Genomic DNA, 16,536 nt, shown 5'->3' with positions numbered 1-16,536 from the left:
GTTTATCTCCTGTCCATCCCACAGCCCTCGGGCCACTCGACTGAACTAAGTCCTGCTAGTGGGCAGGGTAAGGGGGGGAGGGGGCGCTGATCTCTCAGGATCCTGACCCAAGCTGCATGCTTGGGAATGTGTGCATGTGGGAGAGCTAGGGCCGGATGAGCCCCTCAGCCTCCCCAAAGCAGGGTGGAGTGCCCCTCAGGAAGCGCGGGGCACCCTGCCCCTGCCTGGGATAGGCCTGTGGGCAGGCCCACCTCCTGCAGGAAATCCCACCCGCCAGTGCCGCTGCCGCTTAAGGTGGACCTGCAAGCTTTGCAGTGCCTAGCCGCATGCGGTATGGCTGGAGTGGGCTGAGCAACCTGGCAGCAGTGCAGAACCTCTGGGAGGTTGGGACCTGGGGCAAGTTCTGAAGCCTCCACAGTGAGGACCAGCCAGTCTGTTCCCTCCTACACACTCCCAGAGCCCTCTGCCCAGAAACCAAGACCGACCAGCCGCCTCCCCAGGTGGGAATACAAGGCGGGGGGTTGGGGGCAGGGGGGTTGGCAGGGAGGGAGTGGTCCCCACCCTCCTCAGCCTGACTTCCGCATTTTAGCCAGAATCCCTTGCTGCCCAGGGGCCACCTCTTCAGGCCATGCTACCAAAGGCCCTGGGGCTTCTTCACCCTGTGCCCTCCCTGTCTGTGTGAGAGCCTTATGAAGGCCCCAGCAACAGCTCTGCAAGCTGCTGGCTGTGAGCCATTAGAAAAGATGCCAGGCTGGGGGCCAGAACTGGAGCATTAATGCTGCTGCCTGACAGTAAAAATGGTAATGGGCTCTTCTTCCCATAACATCCCAGTTGTAGCCTCTGCCCAGTGGGGAGCCCACTCCAGGGGGCCCAGCAAGGGGTTGAGGGATACCCTAGCACTAAGTGGGTTAAGGCAGCACTGACGCTTGAGCTGACACGTCCTTACCTCTGCCTCAGCACTCTAGTGGCCTCAGGTCACCAGATAGAAGATCCAGGGTCCTCACATAGAAAGACTCCAGCCAATACATGCCCCACCCACAGCTTCGCCTTTGTTACTGCCCTTCTGCAACCCAGCACTGGGATCCCAGGCCCCCGGAAGCCTCTGAATGCAGGCCCACCCTTGGGGAGGCATTCCTCCCAACACGCTCCCAGCTGGTGGCTCTTGCCCAGGTCTGACTCCAGGTCTGTGTAGGGGTACCAGGATGGCTGAGAGCTGTGAGTGCCAAGCACTGGTCATGGAAAGAAGGGCTGCTTGTTACCTCCTTGGTGACATCCCTGCAGACTTGCCTGGGCAGAGGGGGGTCCTGGTGGGGGAGAGGGGTGCTGGGGGGAGACCCAGTGAGGTCTCTGGCCCAGGAGTCCTCTCCTAAGGAGCTAAGATGCCCAGGAGAAGGAAACCACAGCAGAAAGCTTGCCCAACTTGCAGCTCAGTGGACTGACCTGGAACAGAAAGGTACATCATCTCACTTCTTACTCCATCCCCAATATTGTCAGCATCTCAATTCTGACTTTACTATTGCCTTTTTGCCACAGGGAGGAACCCAGCTGAAAAAACACTGGCTGGGGAGCAAGGCAGAGCCCCCCCCCCCCCCACACACACACCCCTGCTGACATCCCTGCTCACTGGTGAGACCCACTGTCAGGACTGCATGTCTCCCTTTCTGCAGCACATTCTGCATTGTCAGCAAGCCACACCTTTAGTTGTAATTTTATTTTTTAGCAAGCCACACCTTTAAATGCACCCCGTTAATGTAGCCTGGTCACAGCACAGCTCTGTTCCCCAGCCATTCTGAGGGGCCTACCCCGTTGTCAGGGTTTTAACCCCTTGGAGACACAATTCATCACCCAAGAGGAAAGAAGTCAGCCTGTGGTTTTACATCAAGTGGGATTTATCTTGTTTTGGAGCCCAAAGCAAAGACTATTAAACAACCATTCTGTGCTGAAAGGGATGTCTGACTGCCCTTCCCTGAAGGATCAAGCCCTGGGCAGACTTACACACATCAGTGCTTCCAACAGAGGCCCATACAGAAGCAACACCTGTCCTTTACAACATCAAAATTCCAATTCAAGATAGGCAAGGTGCATTTCACAAGCTTCAATGTCCTTCCTTGGCGGGAAGGACCTCTATGCCAACACCGGCTTCAAGAGCATCCACTCCTGTACCTCTAGAGGCCCAAGGCTGCCAGAACACAATGCTGACCAGCAAAGTTTTGTTTGGCTTTCAAAAAAAGAGCAGCTTCCTTTGGAGGTGCATCCCCCAGAGGGAACACGGATCCAAGGTTTGGAATCAGACAGGTCATAGGACACACTGGGAAGTTGGACAGAACAGGACACAGCTAAAAGACTGGCCACAATGTAAAGCACCTCTAGCAGGTGTTAATGACCAATAGCTGAGTGAGAGTGCATCCACTCCAGAGCCCAGTCCTAACTTGCTCCTCCCCCACTGGAGGGCAGTATGGCCACACTTCATAACCCAGGCGGTCTCCTGGGACCCTTTACCACATATGCTTTTGAAAAGCCTGCTGGTGCACTGAAAAGCCTTTCTCCCACTTAAGATAATGTTTAGAGACCATTTGTTTTATAAGACAAACCCCTAAATGGCACTAACCCATTTGCATTCTTGAAAACGTCCCTTTATTTAAAGCTACTGCAGATGTCCAAAATTGCACCCAGATGGAGACACCGTTGAGTGAGCGGGTAAGACAGTTCTCTCCAACGATGGCAGTGAGCTGTCCAACAAGGGCTGTGGGGCCGAGTCCCACCAACACAGTGCACCAGACTGGACATGTGTGCTATGGGACTGGCCTTTCCCTCCACCAGGGCAGAGGGCCAACCAAACGCGGCCTCAACCAAAGCCTGGAAACACACTTGGCCGTCTTGCACCAAAGGCCAGGGTACTCTGGCGGTCTTCCTTTCCCTACCTCAGAGGCAAAACAACAACAAAAAAGCCTATTCCTTGCCACAGGGCAGAAGCGCATGAGTCCCCCCCCCCCCCCCACCAGCACACCTGCCCCACCTCAGCTGCATCATGGCCCCAGGGACCAACAGCTGCGCTGAGCCCACAGCAGAGCCAGAGGTGATGAGTGAGACCCGCAGCGCTGCTCCAACATCCTGGAGCCAGCAGGAACCCACACTGCTCCCAGGACAGGGCCGGCGCACACATGGTCCTGCCTCCGCGCAGGTTTCAAATGTGTTGTTTATTCACTATTTTTGATGACTATAAATAAGTGTTTCCACTATGGAAAAGAAAGTTAGCACAGTACATTTTCATGACTGGGGAATGGATTTTCTGAAGTCATCTTCAATAGGGCAAAAACTTAGAAAAAAACCACCTGAATGTTGGAATTCAGTTCTTTATATAAAGTCCCTTGTAAAAACAAAACAGAATAAAAACAAACTGAAAAGAAGGGGCAGAGCAAAATTTTAAAAAAGAAAAAAGAGGAAAAGAATGGAAGGAAGAGAAAACAAGGGAAGGCGGCTTATTGCTCCTCCTCCGCTCTATCCTTGGTCTCGGCGTCTTCCGACTCCTTGTTCTCCTCCTTCACCGAGAGAGCTTCTAGCTTCTCGGCCACCTTCTCAGCATTGTCGTTTTTGCCCGACCCTGCTAACACATAGGGGGACACAGTAAGAAAACCGAGAAGCACCACTCTTCCCAGCCCACCCACCTCCTGTGACCCTGGGCGAAGGCCACAGGGCAGGCCACTTCACCATGTGCCAGCCAAGGCAGCCTCCAGGGTCACCCAAATTAAGAGCTCACACCTAGGACGATGGTCAGGCAGCTCAGTTATATCGGACCCCAAGTAAGCAAGTGACTGTGAGGACCTCTTGAAGCCCCTTTGGCCTCTGGCTCTAGCCAGACGTCATTTTACTTGACGGCTAGCCTGGGTGCTGTAAGGCCAGGCCAGTGAGCACATGCTTGGGGCCTCTATGGCTACCTCACTCCCCAGAAGCACCGTGTCCCCAGACAACTGCATCACCCATGACAGGTCAAGGTGGTCACAGCACCCTGGGATGTTACTCTGGCAGACGGAAAAAGCACCCGCCTGGGGCTGCAGCCAGGTGCAGAGTGAGTCTGCGAGGCAGTCCCCACCCCCAACTCCACGTCACCTTTCTTTTCTCTCTCTTCGATCTCTTTCCTGCATTCTTCAAACTTTGTTTTAAATTTCTGTGCATCTGCAGAAAGAAGAGAAGAGACCTCCTAAGAGCCCTAAAAGGTCTGAAGAGCCAAGATTCACAAAGGGCTCGTCCCATGGGTGACTTAAGGACACAGCGCTGGGCTCACTCTTGCCTGGACCAAGCAGTGACTGTTTCTCAAGTCTCTCCAGGGACTGGTAGCTAGGCTGGCCCATCTCCCTCCACCTGACTCTGTGACAATTTGGGCAGAATGGTACACAGCACTGGTGGCCATGTAAAACCAAGGGGTCAGGAGCCTCCTGGCCAGACACTCTGCTCTCCACTCATGTCAGAGTAGCTACTAGATGAGGCCCACTGGACACTTCTGACAATCAGGGCTGGAAAAGACATCCAAGCTGGGGAGAGGTCACCTTGGGCCTGGGATCCCAGCACCTGCTGGCAGTCAGGTGGCTGCGAGGGGACATGCCTGCCCTGGGTAGACTGGATGCCCAGCTCCCTTTGAGGTTAAAAGGGAAAAGGCACTGCTCTCATCAGAGCCCACATGAAGCCTCGAGGGTACACAGGTCGACTGCAGCACTCACATTCCTGCCCCTGAGAGAGCACCAGACAGCAGAGTGAGACTGGTCCCTCCCACAAGCTTCTCACAGGCACTATCAGTTCTTCCTGAAAAGCAGTACCCAAGGGCCTGGTGGCTCTTCTGCTTACTTTCAGCATTTAGGAAGCGGATGGCCAGCAGCTCTGGCTTGGGGCACTCATCGGCAAAGTCGGCGTGGGTGTTCCAGACCCAGGCACGGTCGCTGCCTGCGTTCGGCTTCAGCTCCATCATTGGCGTGACTGGGGAAGAAGAGCCATGTGAGGATCCTGACAACTGCTACGAGACCACCCCGGGCAACAGGAGGTCCCGCCTTGGGGTCCACCAACCAGGCCTAGACAAACTCCTGTGGGATATAGGATCTTACTCAAACCTCTTTGAAAATGTCCCATGTTCACTTAAAACCAGGACTGTCCTGGAGTGCCTGGGTGGCTCAGTCAGTTAAGCGGCCCAGTTTGGCTCAGGTCATGATCTCACAGCTCGAAGGCTTGTGAGTGCGAGTCCCACATCGGGCTCTGTGCTGACAGCTCAGAGGCTGGAGCCTGCTTCTGATTCTGTGTATCCCTCTCTCTCTGCCCCTCCCCTGCTCACGCGCTGTCTCTTTCTCTCTCTCAAAAATAAACAAACATTGAAAAAAAAAAAAAAAACCCACAGGACTGTCCTAAATCTGGGAACAGGGTGACCTACTCCCTGATGAGGAGAACACCTCAGAAAGGATCTCCAATCCCACTGGAACAAGGGCTCCAACGCCAACAGAGCCACTCATGCCCAGCCCTTCCTGTGGAGCACCCATCATGTAGCTATGTCCTTGCTCAACCACACCATCAGGTAGCTGGCCCATTGGGAAGTGGGGGACAGAAGCCATAAGTGGGGTAATCATCCAGGAGGACATGGAGTCAGCTTTGCACTTGCCAGGGTCCCTAGGAGACAAGGCCACCACAAGTAGACACCATGGGCCCTGGTGACATGCACATACACCATGGAATAAGTAGGAATCTGGAATAAGCAGATACACCCATGTCCTCACGCTCTGCACAGACCCAAAAGGAGAAACTGACTGCGCAAAGAACAAGAGCACACTTGTGCACCCCTGTGCCCCTGGCAGAGGTCTCCAGGGACCTGAGCATATATTGACCGCCTGAACCGGGAACAGTCACACCATCCCCATGCAGACACCTGGCGAGCCCTTGACCTCTACAGAGCACAGAGATGCCATGGCCTCCTGCTGCCACCACCCACCTGGCACATTAAGGGTCTATGGTATGTAGGGGTCCCAAAACACACCTGCAACTCAGAAACAACCCAGTGATCTGACAAGGCTCCTGAAGAAACATAGGGTGTCAGGAAGTCCCCTAGGGAGCGATTCAAATTGGAGTGGAGGCCAGGGGCCAGAGCAGACAGGTGGGGGAAGAGGGAGAGACACAAGAGGACTACCAGAATGGCCCCTAAGGAAGGTAAGAAAGCCCCTCCCTGCCACCTCTCAGGAGGATTTCTGCAAACCCGCCCATCCTTCCACATCACCCTCAAGAGCTGCTCTGCTCAGGTTCCTGCCAGGTCACCCCAGGTGTCCAGAAGAGGGGCCCTCCCTTGCCAGACATGCATTCTACCCAGTAACACAGACACGGCACCAGATCAGGAATGGAGCCCAAGACACATCTACTTCCAAACACACATAGCACTGCAGAACAACCTAGCAGCCAAAAGACTGATATGGCGGGGACTTACTGTCACCCCTTCACAGGCCAGGCCTGGTGTGGCTTTCCCCAGACCCTCCCATCCCCCAACCATGTTGAGCCCAGGGTTAATGCATCACACGTGTTCAAGGGCCTCAACCTGTCACCACCCACTATCTGTTTGGTCTCACAGACACCTAAAGATGAGGCAGCCACCTTCTCTCTGCACCCCTTCCCCTCTGTGTTCTCACCAGGGAACACCCGGCAGGGACAGAACACACCAAAGAGTGGGAAGGCTGCCTACTGGGCACATCAAAATACAAATGGGAGCACACATCCTCACAGCACTGCCCAACCCTTGGGCAGGTGCTCCACGGACCTAAGCCCACACTGGGGCTCTGCTTCCACCCCATCATGTCCTGTCTGCTTGGGCTCCACATCTTGTGTGCTATAAGCTTCTCTGCAGGTCTGCTCTGAGTTCAGAGCATGCTGGAAAACTTCATTTCCTATTTTAAGTTCAAAACACACTGCAAATATGCACTCTATGTCATAATGCACTCCCAGATTCCTAGCCCAGCACTGAAAGCAACCTGCCCAAAGATCTGAAGGTATCCTCATGTGCAGCGCTGGAACTTAGAGTGAAAACACACTCCCAAGAGGCCACCTACTGTAGTGGTTGGCGCATATCTTCAGGGTCTTGTCCCTCCTCATGAGGAGGCGGATGGTCCCTTTCTCCTTATGCTTCAGAAGCTTGACATCACCTGTGCCTCGTTCCTTCCATTCTGGGAGATCGTTCTCTGAAGCAAATCGGAATAGCTTTGCCCGCCTTCAAGAAAAGCCATTACAAGAGAGCTTAAATGTGTGTGAAGACAGAATAAACAGTCAAACGTTTGCTGGCAAACAACACTTATTTCCTGTACCTGGCGTCTCCACGGACACCCCTCCCTTTCTTTGTACTTCTAGGACGATTAAGTCAAAAAATTACCAAAAAAGCAAAACAACATTCCTAGTATTTACTTGGAATAATGAAGTGAAAAAGAAAAGGGATTTCTACAACCACAGAACTTTCCAATTTTAGTATATGTGCTGCCGAATCGAGTACAACCACAGACCTTTCCAACAGAAAGACACAACTTCTCAACAAAGACACCTCCTGAATATGCTGGGCTTGCCTGTGATCGTAGTGCAGGGGAGCCCCTGGTGTCCCATAGGGCTGCAGAGGGTAGCAAGGAAGCAGATGGAGGTTGAGGACCCCTGCCCTCCACAGGGCCAGCCCTTCCCTCTGCTGTGAGATGCACCCTGTGCTTCCCAGGCCCCCCAACCCAGAGAGACCTCTGCAGACCTCTCTGTTCAGGCCACGAGGCTCTGGCCCAACGTCTTGCCTTTTTGCTCTGAGTAGCACCTCACACTGGGCCCAGCCAAGGCTCCCACCCAGATGGGCTCCCATGGTGAGCCCAGCAGTCCTGCCTTTAGGACTTCAGGCTGATGTCCTCCATTTCCTTACCCACAGGACCCCAGCCTTGCTGGTCCATTTCCTGCACCACACTCTACTCTCTCTCCCAAACTCAATTCCGTTACGGGAGACAGTGCCCTCACAAGGATGCCCGCAGAGCTTTCACCTGGAGCCCAAGGGCCCAGACGCAAAGGCCTGACCTGCTGGCCTCACTTCCCTCAGGAAAGGCCTGTGTCCAGGACACTGAAAGCAGTTCTCGGCCCTGTGAGGGCTGAAGAGGGTAAGAACAGCAGCACCAGCTGCTGGGAGGAGCCAGCCCCTGGCTGCAGCACCATTTCCGGGCAAACCAGAGACGTGGAAAACCAGTATCTTCAGGGACTCACCTACCACTCTGAGACCAAGAGGATGTATATGACTCTCCTTCTCCAGGCCTTTGGGGGTGGTGGGAAAGGGCTGGTCTCCCCAGTCTGCCTTCCTTAGAGGGAGGGATCACTGTTCCCTGCCCCCCACTCTCACAGCAAAGCACTCAAATCCTCATCTGGCTTCTTAGTTAGAATCTGAAGACGGTGGAGGAACTCCACTTGGACAGGAAAAACGCTCCAGCCTGTTTCCATTAACTTGTGACTGAGTCTAACGTTTCCTGTGATTCTGAGTACAGACAACGGGTCAGTCTCAGCAGTGTGGATTTTGTCGCAGACATCTCAACACATGGCTGGTGCCAGTACTACTTAAAAACGACACATGCCGTCATAGCCTCACACTGAAGGTGTCAAACACATGCAGGATAATATTTAGAAAGTAATCTCGATAAGCATAACACATCCATTTTCTTTTGTAATTCCAGGCATTATTTGGTGCATTAAAAATGCTGAATTGGGAGTTCACAAACTTCAGGATGCCAAAGTCTGGCGTGCAAAAGAAAAATAATATTAATAATGGTAGAGACTCCCTATTCAACCAGAAGAAGGGGGCCATGGGAGTTTTGGGAGGTAGCAAGCCTGTAAGGTGACATGAACAGGAGGCTGTGGAGATGCACCTTGGTGGGCAGAGCAGCAGGGACAGGACACCAGGGAGCACCTGTGCTCTCCACAGCACTGGCCGCCGGGAAACAGGGGCACCCAGTGAAGAGTTATCCAAAGAGTAGATTCTAACAGCAGCCCTGATTTTCCACGTAGGATTAGTCATCATACAATTCCAAGCCCTTTCTTCAGCCCCAGTCCTATTTAAGGTCAGGCCAAGACCTTGACACCTGTAAAAGCTGTAACTTCAATCTTACATTAAAAGATACATGTTTCTCAGGATGCCTGGGTGGCTCAGTTGGTTAAGCCTCCAACTTTGACTCAGGTCATGATCTCATGGTTCATGGGTTCGAACCCTGCGTCGGGCTCTGTGCTGACACCTCTGAGCCTGGAGCCTGCTTCAAATTCTGTCTGCCTCTCTCTCTGCCCCTCCCCTGCTCACACTCTGTCTCTCAAAAAACAAATAAACATAAAAAAAAAAAAAGATACATGTTTCTGGAGCAACATGAGCTTACTTACATTTTAAAAAGCTCTTCTTCATCTTCTTCCAGCGTTTTAATTTCTTGCTCAGGAAGAGAAACTATAGGCTCAAACTGGGGGTCATGGTTGGACTCATCTGCATTCTCGGTGGAGGTGTCATGGTCCTCATGGGTGTCCTGTGGAGTGAGGTGCAGAGAGGTGACTCTGCTGGCGCCAGAGCGTGCCCCTCACCCAGAGCTCAGCAGTGGGCACCCCTCCTAGTGAACGGCCTCATCCCCAAACAAGAGATTAAGCCCACAGTCTTTCACATAAGGGTTTGCACGCACAGAGTGCAATAAGATGCTGAATTTCAGCACCCTCCCCAGATGCATCAATCACATCTGTGCACATACTGGGGCTCCTAAATTGAGCCACCTACTGGCAGATGAGAAACTGCCTCATCACTTGAACCTCAGTTTCCTCATCTGTAAAATGTGGATAATCACAAGAGCAAATGATTAAAAGATGCAATGACAGAAGAGGGTCTCAAGTAGAGTTGTCACCCTTTAATCAAAAAGCAACCATTTGGGTTTTTACTGGTTGACAAAAATCTGTGCTCTTGCTTAGCAGAAAGGAAAAAGGTCGCTACAGGATGGCTAGTGCTTACACGCAATTCACAGTTCTGTCAGCAATTTGATCTTAAATCAGAAAGTTGATGTGTCAACAGAAATCGTACAATGAGCCCTAAGATTCTGATGCAATTTATTAAACTACAGGGCACAAAGAATCATATTTGAGGTTCAAGTCTCACAGAACACGTGGCTTGATGATCTATAAATCCGTAAGCTGGGAGACCTCCCTACCAGACTCGAGCCAAAAAAGAAAATATATAAACTTTCATTGCTTTCCTTGGTTGGACAAGCACTGCGGCTCCACCAGGGTCAGCTCACCCGAGCAGATGCCCTCGGTCAACAAAGCCACCCCCACTCTGGGTCGGTTCGACCAGGACCCGTCCACCCCGCTGAAACGTGAGTTTCTGCCACAGAGGCCTGTGGCGGCTCAAGACGTGAGAACAGAATGAATGAAGTACTGCGTAGGCGACGGGAGGAAGGGACGCACGGTTTTGGTGGGAAGCCTGCAAGTGGGCCGAGCCAGGGGAAACCCGCCACCCGCCCCACTTCTCAGGCGAGCGGCGAAGTAAACTCGAGACCGAGGAGTCGGGGCGGCGGGCCGCCCCACGCCTGGATGGAGCTTCCCGGCCCCACTTGGGACCGCCCCAAGGTCACGCGGGCGCCAGGCAGCCCCCGAGCCCGCGGAGCCATCGTGCGACCTGGCTCCGAAGGCCTCGAGCCCCCAGGCCGCGCTCCCCAAAGTTCCGACCCCGCGCCACCGAGGCCCCACAGGAGCCAAGCCCACAGGCCAGCGGGGGTTGGCAACGGCGGCGCGGGCCGCCCACGTGGCCGCCGATAGCGGCCTCGGCCTCCCGGCCCCCGCCCAGTCCCCACCCGAGCCCGGCCGCACCTTGGCGGCCGCCATGGGGACGCGGCGGCGGCGGCTCGGCTGGCTCGGTCGTCGCTGGCTCCGCGGCCTCTCGGCGGCTAGTCGTGGCTCCTTTCCTCCGCGTCTGGCGCCGGCGCCTCCCGCCCTCCCGCTCTTCCCTCCGCCCCGCGACCCGAACCCCGACCCCTGACCCCGGCGGCGGGAAACGCGACGCGATTCAAAACCAGTGCAGCTTTATTGGCTCACACGGCGGACATTCTCATTGTCCAGCCCGCCCCGCGCTTCCCGCCAAAACGCCCGCGGCGCATGCCCGGCCCGCCCGGCAGCCAGGGGAGTGGGTACTCCCGGCGGCCCTCGCGCGCGCTTCCGCCCCACCGCAGCGCGTGCCCCTCGAGCACGAGAAAAGGGCTGGGGGTAGGAGGTGACGCGTGGTGATGATGTCACCGGAAGCCAGGATGATAGAGACGCGCGGCCTCGGCTGCACTCGCTGGCGGCGGGAGAGCGGCCGGCTAGGTGAGCGGCTGGCGCAGGCCCCTGGCGGGCAGGCGGCACACCCCATGCCCGAGACCCGAACCTGAGCACGGAGGGTTCGAGTCCCGCCTTGTCCGGGGTGCAGCCGGGGATAGACCTCGCGGCGTCGCACCCGCCCTCTGAGCGCCTGCCTCCCTTTGCCAGGACCAGGACCAGGTGGCGGAGGCAGCCCTCGTGGAGCCCCCAGTCCGGGCAGCGGACGGGCGGACGATGAGTGATAAACTCGACAGTGAAGTAAAGTGAAGGGAGATTCTGATGGGAGACCGGGTGGGAAGGGATGGAGATGGGGGCGGAGGGGGAAACCCCTGGGAGAAAAGTGGGATCGGAGGTGAGTTGGGAGAGGAGGGAAGGGAATGGGGGTGAGGCTGGGCATAGGGTGCACTAATGGAGGTCTGGATGTGGGGCTAGCGAACTGGGGCGTTCAGGTTCTAGGGTGCAGCCCGCAGCCCAGCCCCTGCCTGTCTCCACACAGGGCCCTGTGCCCATGGAAGGCTGCAGCCAGGACAGCAACAGTGCCCAGGGCAGCCCTGAAGCCCTAGCCCCTCAGGAGGAAGAGGAGGAGGAGGAAGGTGGGGCTGGGGTGGCTGCAGAGTCTGTACCTCAGCCTGGGCTCTACAGCTACATCAGGGACGACTTGTTTACCTCGGAGATCTTCAAGTTGGAGCTGCAGAATGTGCCTCGCCACGCCAGCTTCAGTGATGTCCGACGCTTTCTGGGCCGCTTTGGCCTACAGCCTCATAAGACCAAACTCTTTGGGCAACCTCCCTGCGCCTTTGTGACATTCCGTAGCGCCGCTGAGCGGGACAAGGCCCTGCGCGTGCTGCACGGTGCCCTCTGGAAGGGCCGTCCACTCAGCGTGCGCTTGGCCCGACCCAAGGCTGATCCCATGGCCAGAAAGAGGCGGCGTGAGGATGAGGGTGAGCCCACGGCCACATGCATCGCAGATGTAGTGACCCCACTTTGGACCGTGCCCTATGCTGAGCAGCTTGAGCGGAAGCGGTTGGAGTGCGAGCAGGTGCTACAGAAGCTCGCCAAGTGAGTGCGGGTGATCACCCTCTTGGCCCTGGAACTTTGCTCAGCTCTATGCTTGTTCAGCCATCCCGTGCTCTGTATAGACATCATTAGGTCCTGCATTGTCTCTTGGGTAGCTAACCACTGAGACCCATGTGTAACCAGTGGGGACACTGAGATCCCAAGGGAGGGGCCCAGAAGACCTGGGTATTTGGAGAGTAGCTGGGGAGGGTTGCAGGGGCAGCGGGCTGAGTCCAACCTTGGCCCCACCTCATCCTGCAGGGAAATTGGGAGCACCAACCGCGCCCTGCTGCCCTGGCTGCTCTCACAGAGGCACAAGCACAACAAGGCCTGCTGCCCGCTGGAGGGGGTTAGGCCATCACCCCAGCAGGTCAGGCCCGGCTGGTGTGGCCAGAAACTCACTTCATGTTCTTAAAGGAGCTCTTCTCACTTATCTTTGCCATCCCTTTTCATGCTTTGTATTTATTTTTCCTATTTCTCACATGACTGTTACTTGTTGTCAGCCCCATCTCCTGGACTGCCAGGCACTGTGGGGAAACTAGAGCCTCTTGCTCACCACCATGTCTCACTTGATGAGCTGTTCTGTCCACTCACAAGTGCTGGATGGCCAGGGTAAGGTCAGGCATGTCTCTCTGCCTCCCTCTACCCTCCCTGCAGACCGAATATCGTAATAAGTGTGAGTTTCTGGTTGGCGTCGGGGTGGACGGGGAGGACAACACAGTCGGCTGTCGGCTTGGCAAGTACAAGGGCGGGACATGTGCTGTGGCAGCCCCCTTTGACACCGTGCACATCCCTGGGGCCACCAAGCAGGTGGTGAAGGCTTTCCAGGAGTTCATCCGGTGAGGGCTTATGGCTGGGCTAGGGGCCCCAAGAAGTCCTGAGGTGGTCTGGGAGCAGAGGGCCTGCCTGGGGGATCCTGGGATTGTGATCTGGTGGGTGGGGCTGGAGGGGAGAGCAGGGAGACTGCTCGCCCAGTCCTGGTTGGCAGATATTGAGGACTCCGGGCTGCTCATGGCTCCCACCACAGGTCCACTCCATACTCAGCGTACAACCCAGAGACATACTCAGGCCACTGGAAGCAGCTGACTGTGCGCACCAGCCGCCGTGGCCAAGCCATGGCCATTGTTTACTTCCACCCCCAGGTCTCAGGCAAGGAGGCCCTGCTGGGGGAGGGTGTCTGGGCCACAGTGAGTTGTGATGCAACTTTACAAGGCCTTTTCTACTGCTTACCCAGAAGCTGAGCCCTGAGGAACTGGCTGGGCTGAAGGCCTCCTTGGCACAGCACTTCATGGCAGGGCCAGGCAAGGCCACTGGGGTGACCTGCCTCTACTTTGTAGAGGAGGGACAGCGGTGAGGACCCTGGGTAGGGATGGGGTGGGTCCCTGCAAGGGCTAGTGATACTGATGGACCTTACCCTACCATCCACAGAAAGACTCCCAGTCTGGAGGGCCTGCCCCTGGAGCACGTGGCTGGAGACCGATGCATCCACGAGGACCTGCTGGGGTTGACCTTCCGGATCTCCCCTCATGCCTTCTTTCAGGTAGCCCCAAATTTCTTAGGATCATGAGGACACATGGAGGGAGACCTGACATGATATCAAGATGTGATGGAGACAGTGGGCTAGGGCAGTGACAAAGGATTAGCCTGGCAAGAGACCTGGGGATAATGTCCAGGCAGGGGAGCCACAAGGATTGTAAGGTAGATGAAAGATCATTTGCCATTAGATTCTTTGACAACCCTCTTGGAGAGCCATATGTGGGGTGTGAGAACAGGAGCTGGAGTAATGCCAGGGCTCTGGTGTGAGCTCTAGTACTCAGAAAAGAGCTTCATAATTGATCGAGGGGTGGTGATAATCAGCATCGTTGCCTTTTAAAGCTAGGAGACTGAAGTTGCCAGACAACCCTCATGGGATTGAGGGTCAGTCTGAGGACTAGGCTTCTGGCTCCCTGATGGTTAGACGTAGGGGAGGGGTAGGATCAGGAGACCTAGGAAGAAAGTGAGCGAGCCAAGAATTGGGCCACAGAGGCAGGAAAGATGCCCAGGGAATGCAAGTGCTTGGCATGGGGCAGTGGGGGAGGTGGGCAGGAGGGGAAGCCAACATGGGCAGCAAGGCTCCCCTGACATCCTTGACACTGCCGGCTCACCCTCCAGGTGAACACCCCGGCAGCCGAGGTGCTCTACACAGTCATCCAGGACTGGGCCCAGCTGGACACAGGGAGCACAGTGCTAGACGTGTGCTGCGGCACTGGCACCATTGGCCTGGCACTGGCCCCGGTGAGCCCTCCTGCCCTGCCTGTGGATACCCTCCCCACACCACCCATGTTGTCACCTGCCTCATGATCCTCCGTGATCCCCAGCCCGAAGACTAAGGTTAACCGTAGTTTGCCAGATTCTCTTCCACTCTCCAAATGCCTCCTGCTGTTCCCTTCCCTAAGAAGCCCCCAGGATGGGTCAGAATGCCATGAGTCTGTCCTTTACTGGTTTCAGAAGGTGAAGAGAGTTGTAGGAATTGAGCTGTGCCAGGAGGCTGTGGAAGATGCCCGGGTGAATGCCCAAGACAATGGTGAGAGCCAGCGCCCCACAAAGGTGGGCAGCAGATGCCTCTGCTGCATACCCTCAGCACAGCACCTGGGACCCACCAGGTGGTTCTTAGGGCCCATGGTGGGTGGGGTGAGAGCAGAGAGTACAGGAGGGCTCCTATTACGTGGACTTAACACATGTCCAGGATGCCTGAGGCTGCCTGATGGGGGAAGGTGAGCAGCCTCCCTAGACAACAGGCTTTCCTAATGCATCTCTGGCCAGGGACTTCAGGACACCAGGCAAAGCCCTGTGGGGGAGAGTGTCCTTGGTCCCCTGACAGGGCTGTCATGCCATGTCCAGAGTTGAGCAATGTTGAGTTCCATTGTGGGAGAGCCGAGGACCTGGTGCCCGCTCTGGTGAGCAGACTGGCCTCCCAGCAGCTCGTTGCCATCCTGGACCCTCCTCGTGCTGGCCTGCGTAAGTGGTCTCCATTTGGGGGTTGTTAAGGGGAAGATGGTGGGCAGGGATGTTGGGATGGCACACCAAGCTGTGCAGCCTCAGACCTGATGCCCATCCCATCTGGGTCTCCTCAGATTCCAAAGTGATCCTGGCTGTCCGAAGAGCCGAGAACCTCAAACGGCTCCTGTACGTCTCTTGCAACCCCCGGGCAGCCATGGGCAACTTTGTCGAGTGAGTGTGAGGTGGGGGGATCTGGGGTGGATTGGGCCCTGCACACAACCTCCCCCTCCTCCACAGGAGCCCCTTCCAGACTCACGTGGCTGATCTTGACACTCCTTTCTCACCACAGCCTCTGCAGGGCCCCATCTAATCGGGTGAAGGGCACTCCCTTCCGGCCTGTCAAGGCTGTGGCCGTGGACCTGTTCCCGCAGACCCCGCATTGTGAGATGCTCATCCTGTTTGAGAGGGTGGAGTACCCCAATGGCACAGGGGCCCTGGAGCCCCAGGACCCTCCAGCCCAGCCCCCACCAGGGTCCCCAGATGATAACCTGCAGGAAACTGGGGCTTCCACCTCTTCCTAGGTCCCTGGAGCACTAGAAACTTGCCCTTTCAGAATAGGGCCCGGTCTTCATCACCGGGGCAGAAGCCAAGGGGCTCCCCAAGTCCTTGCCTCACCTCAGGATGCTCAGGCAAGCACCTAGAGAGCATGAGACACAGCTGCCCCAACCAGGGTCAGCCTGTCCCCATGGACCCTAGGCTCTTGTCCCCTACCACTCCCCCCCCCCCCCTCTTCCCAAGTTCCTTTTGGGCTAGCTGGGGCACAGGGTCAGAATAAACCATTGCTGAACTACTGGCATGACTGATGAGCATTCAAGGTTGGCAGATGGGGCCTGCCCTTACTTTATCCCCTACTGCGGGTGAGGGGGTGGGGGGGAAGCCAGCAGGGCCCCTTGAGCACCCTGCCAAGACTAAGTCTGAGCCCCCAGCTGCCAGTCCCTCCACATGGCCGGGAGTCACAGAAAGTGTGCCAACAGTGCCAGGTCTCCTGCTTATTATCCTAAGAGAAGAAACTGGGAGCTCATGGCTCAGAGCCAGTTGTGCATGTGGGGTGGAGACATGGCAGGGGGCCAGGCCTATCTGCTACAGGTCAGCCCAGCAGGCTGC

The 16,536-nt window shown here is 56.0% G+C and overlaps 2 protein-coding genes and 1 non-coding gene across 7 annotated transcripts; 1 reads left to right on the top strand and 2 right to left on the bottom strand.

Moving 5' to 3' along the window:
- Nucleotides 1–3,178: 3,178 nt before the first annotated feature.
- Nucleotides 3,179–11,010, bottom strand: RANBP1 (RAN binding protein 1). 2 transcript variants are annotated; one of them, XM_027049720.2, is made up of 6 exons: nucleotides 10,852–11,010; nucleotides 9,391–9,527; nucleotides 7,068–7,225; nucleotides 4,840–4,968; nucleotides 4,108–4,173; nucleotides 3,179–3,604 (listed from the first exon to the last, which is right to left on the bottom strand). In XM_027049720.2, exons 1-6 carry the CDS (start codon nucleotides 10,864–10,866, stop codon nucleotides 3,480–3,482), a joined length of 630 nt encoding a protein of 209 aa, XP_026905521.1. In that variant the 5' UTR covers nucleotides 10,867–11,010; the 3' UTR covers nucleotides 3,179–3,479. The 2 variants fall into 2 exon arrangements, with proteins under 2 accessions (XP_026905521.1, XP_026905522.1); XM_027049721.2 differs by having other exon boundaries at nucleotides 3,179–3,601.
- Nucleotides 3,951–4,076, bottom strand: LOC113596448 (small nucleolar RNA SNORA77). Its single transcript, XR_003417187.1, has one exon. It is a non-coding gene; the product is annotated as a small nucleolar RNA SNORA77 (small nucleolar RNA).
- Nucleotides 11,011–11,203: 193 nt separating the features above from the next.
- Nucleotides 11,204–16,223, top strand: TRMT2A (tRNA methyltransferase 2 homolog A). Of its 4 annotated transcripts, none has more exons than XM_027049718.2 (13): nucleotides 11,204–11,343; nucleotides 11,506–11,595; nucleotides 11,834–12,396; nucleotides 12,655–12,763; nucleotides 13,051–13,232; nucleotides 13,421–13,535; nucleotides 13,628–13,743; nucleotides 13,822–13,933; nucleotides 14,545–14,667; nucleotides 14,881–14,956; nucleotides 15,196–15,390; nucleotides 15,507–15,603; nucleotides 15,722–16,223. In XM_027049718.2, exons 2-13 carry the CDS (start codon nucleotides 11,572–11,574, stop codon nucleotides 15,951–15,953), a joined length of 1,944 nt encoding a protein of 647 aa, XP_026905519.1. In that variant the 5' UTR covers nucleotides 11,204–11,343; nucleotides 11,506–11,571; the 3' UTR covers nucleotides 15,954–16,223. The 4 variants fall into 4 exon arrangements, with proteins under 4 accessions (XP_026905519.1, XP_014937305.1, XP_026905520.1 ...); XM_015081819.3 differs by having other exon boundaries at nucleotides 11,208–11,343; nucleotides 15,274–15,390; XM_027049719.2 differs by having other exon boundaries at nucleotides 11,275–11,595; nucleotides 15,205–15,390.
- The last annotated feature ends 313 nt before the right edge of the window (nucleotides 16,224–16,536 follow it).

The sequence above is a fragment of the Acinonyx jubatus genome, chromosome D3 (assembly GCF_027475565.1).
Source record: "Acinonyx jubatus isolate Ajub_Pintada_27869175 chromosome D3, VMU_Ajub_asm_v1.0, whole genome shotgun sequence".
In the NCBI taxonomy this organism is placed as follows: Eukaryota; Metazoa; Chordata; class Mammalia; order Carnivora; family Felidae; genus Acinonyx; species Acinonyx jubatus.
Note: the sequence above shows the minus strand (reverse complement) of the source record. Positions and strands in the feature narration are given on the sequence as shown.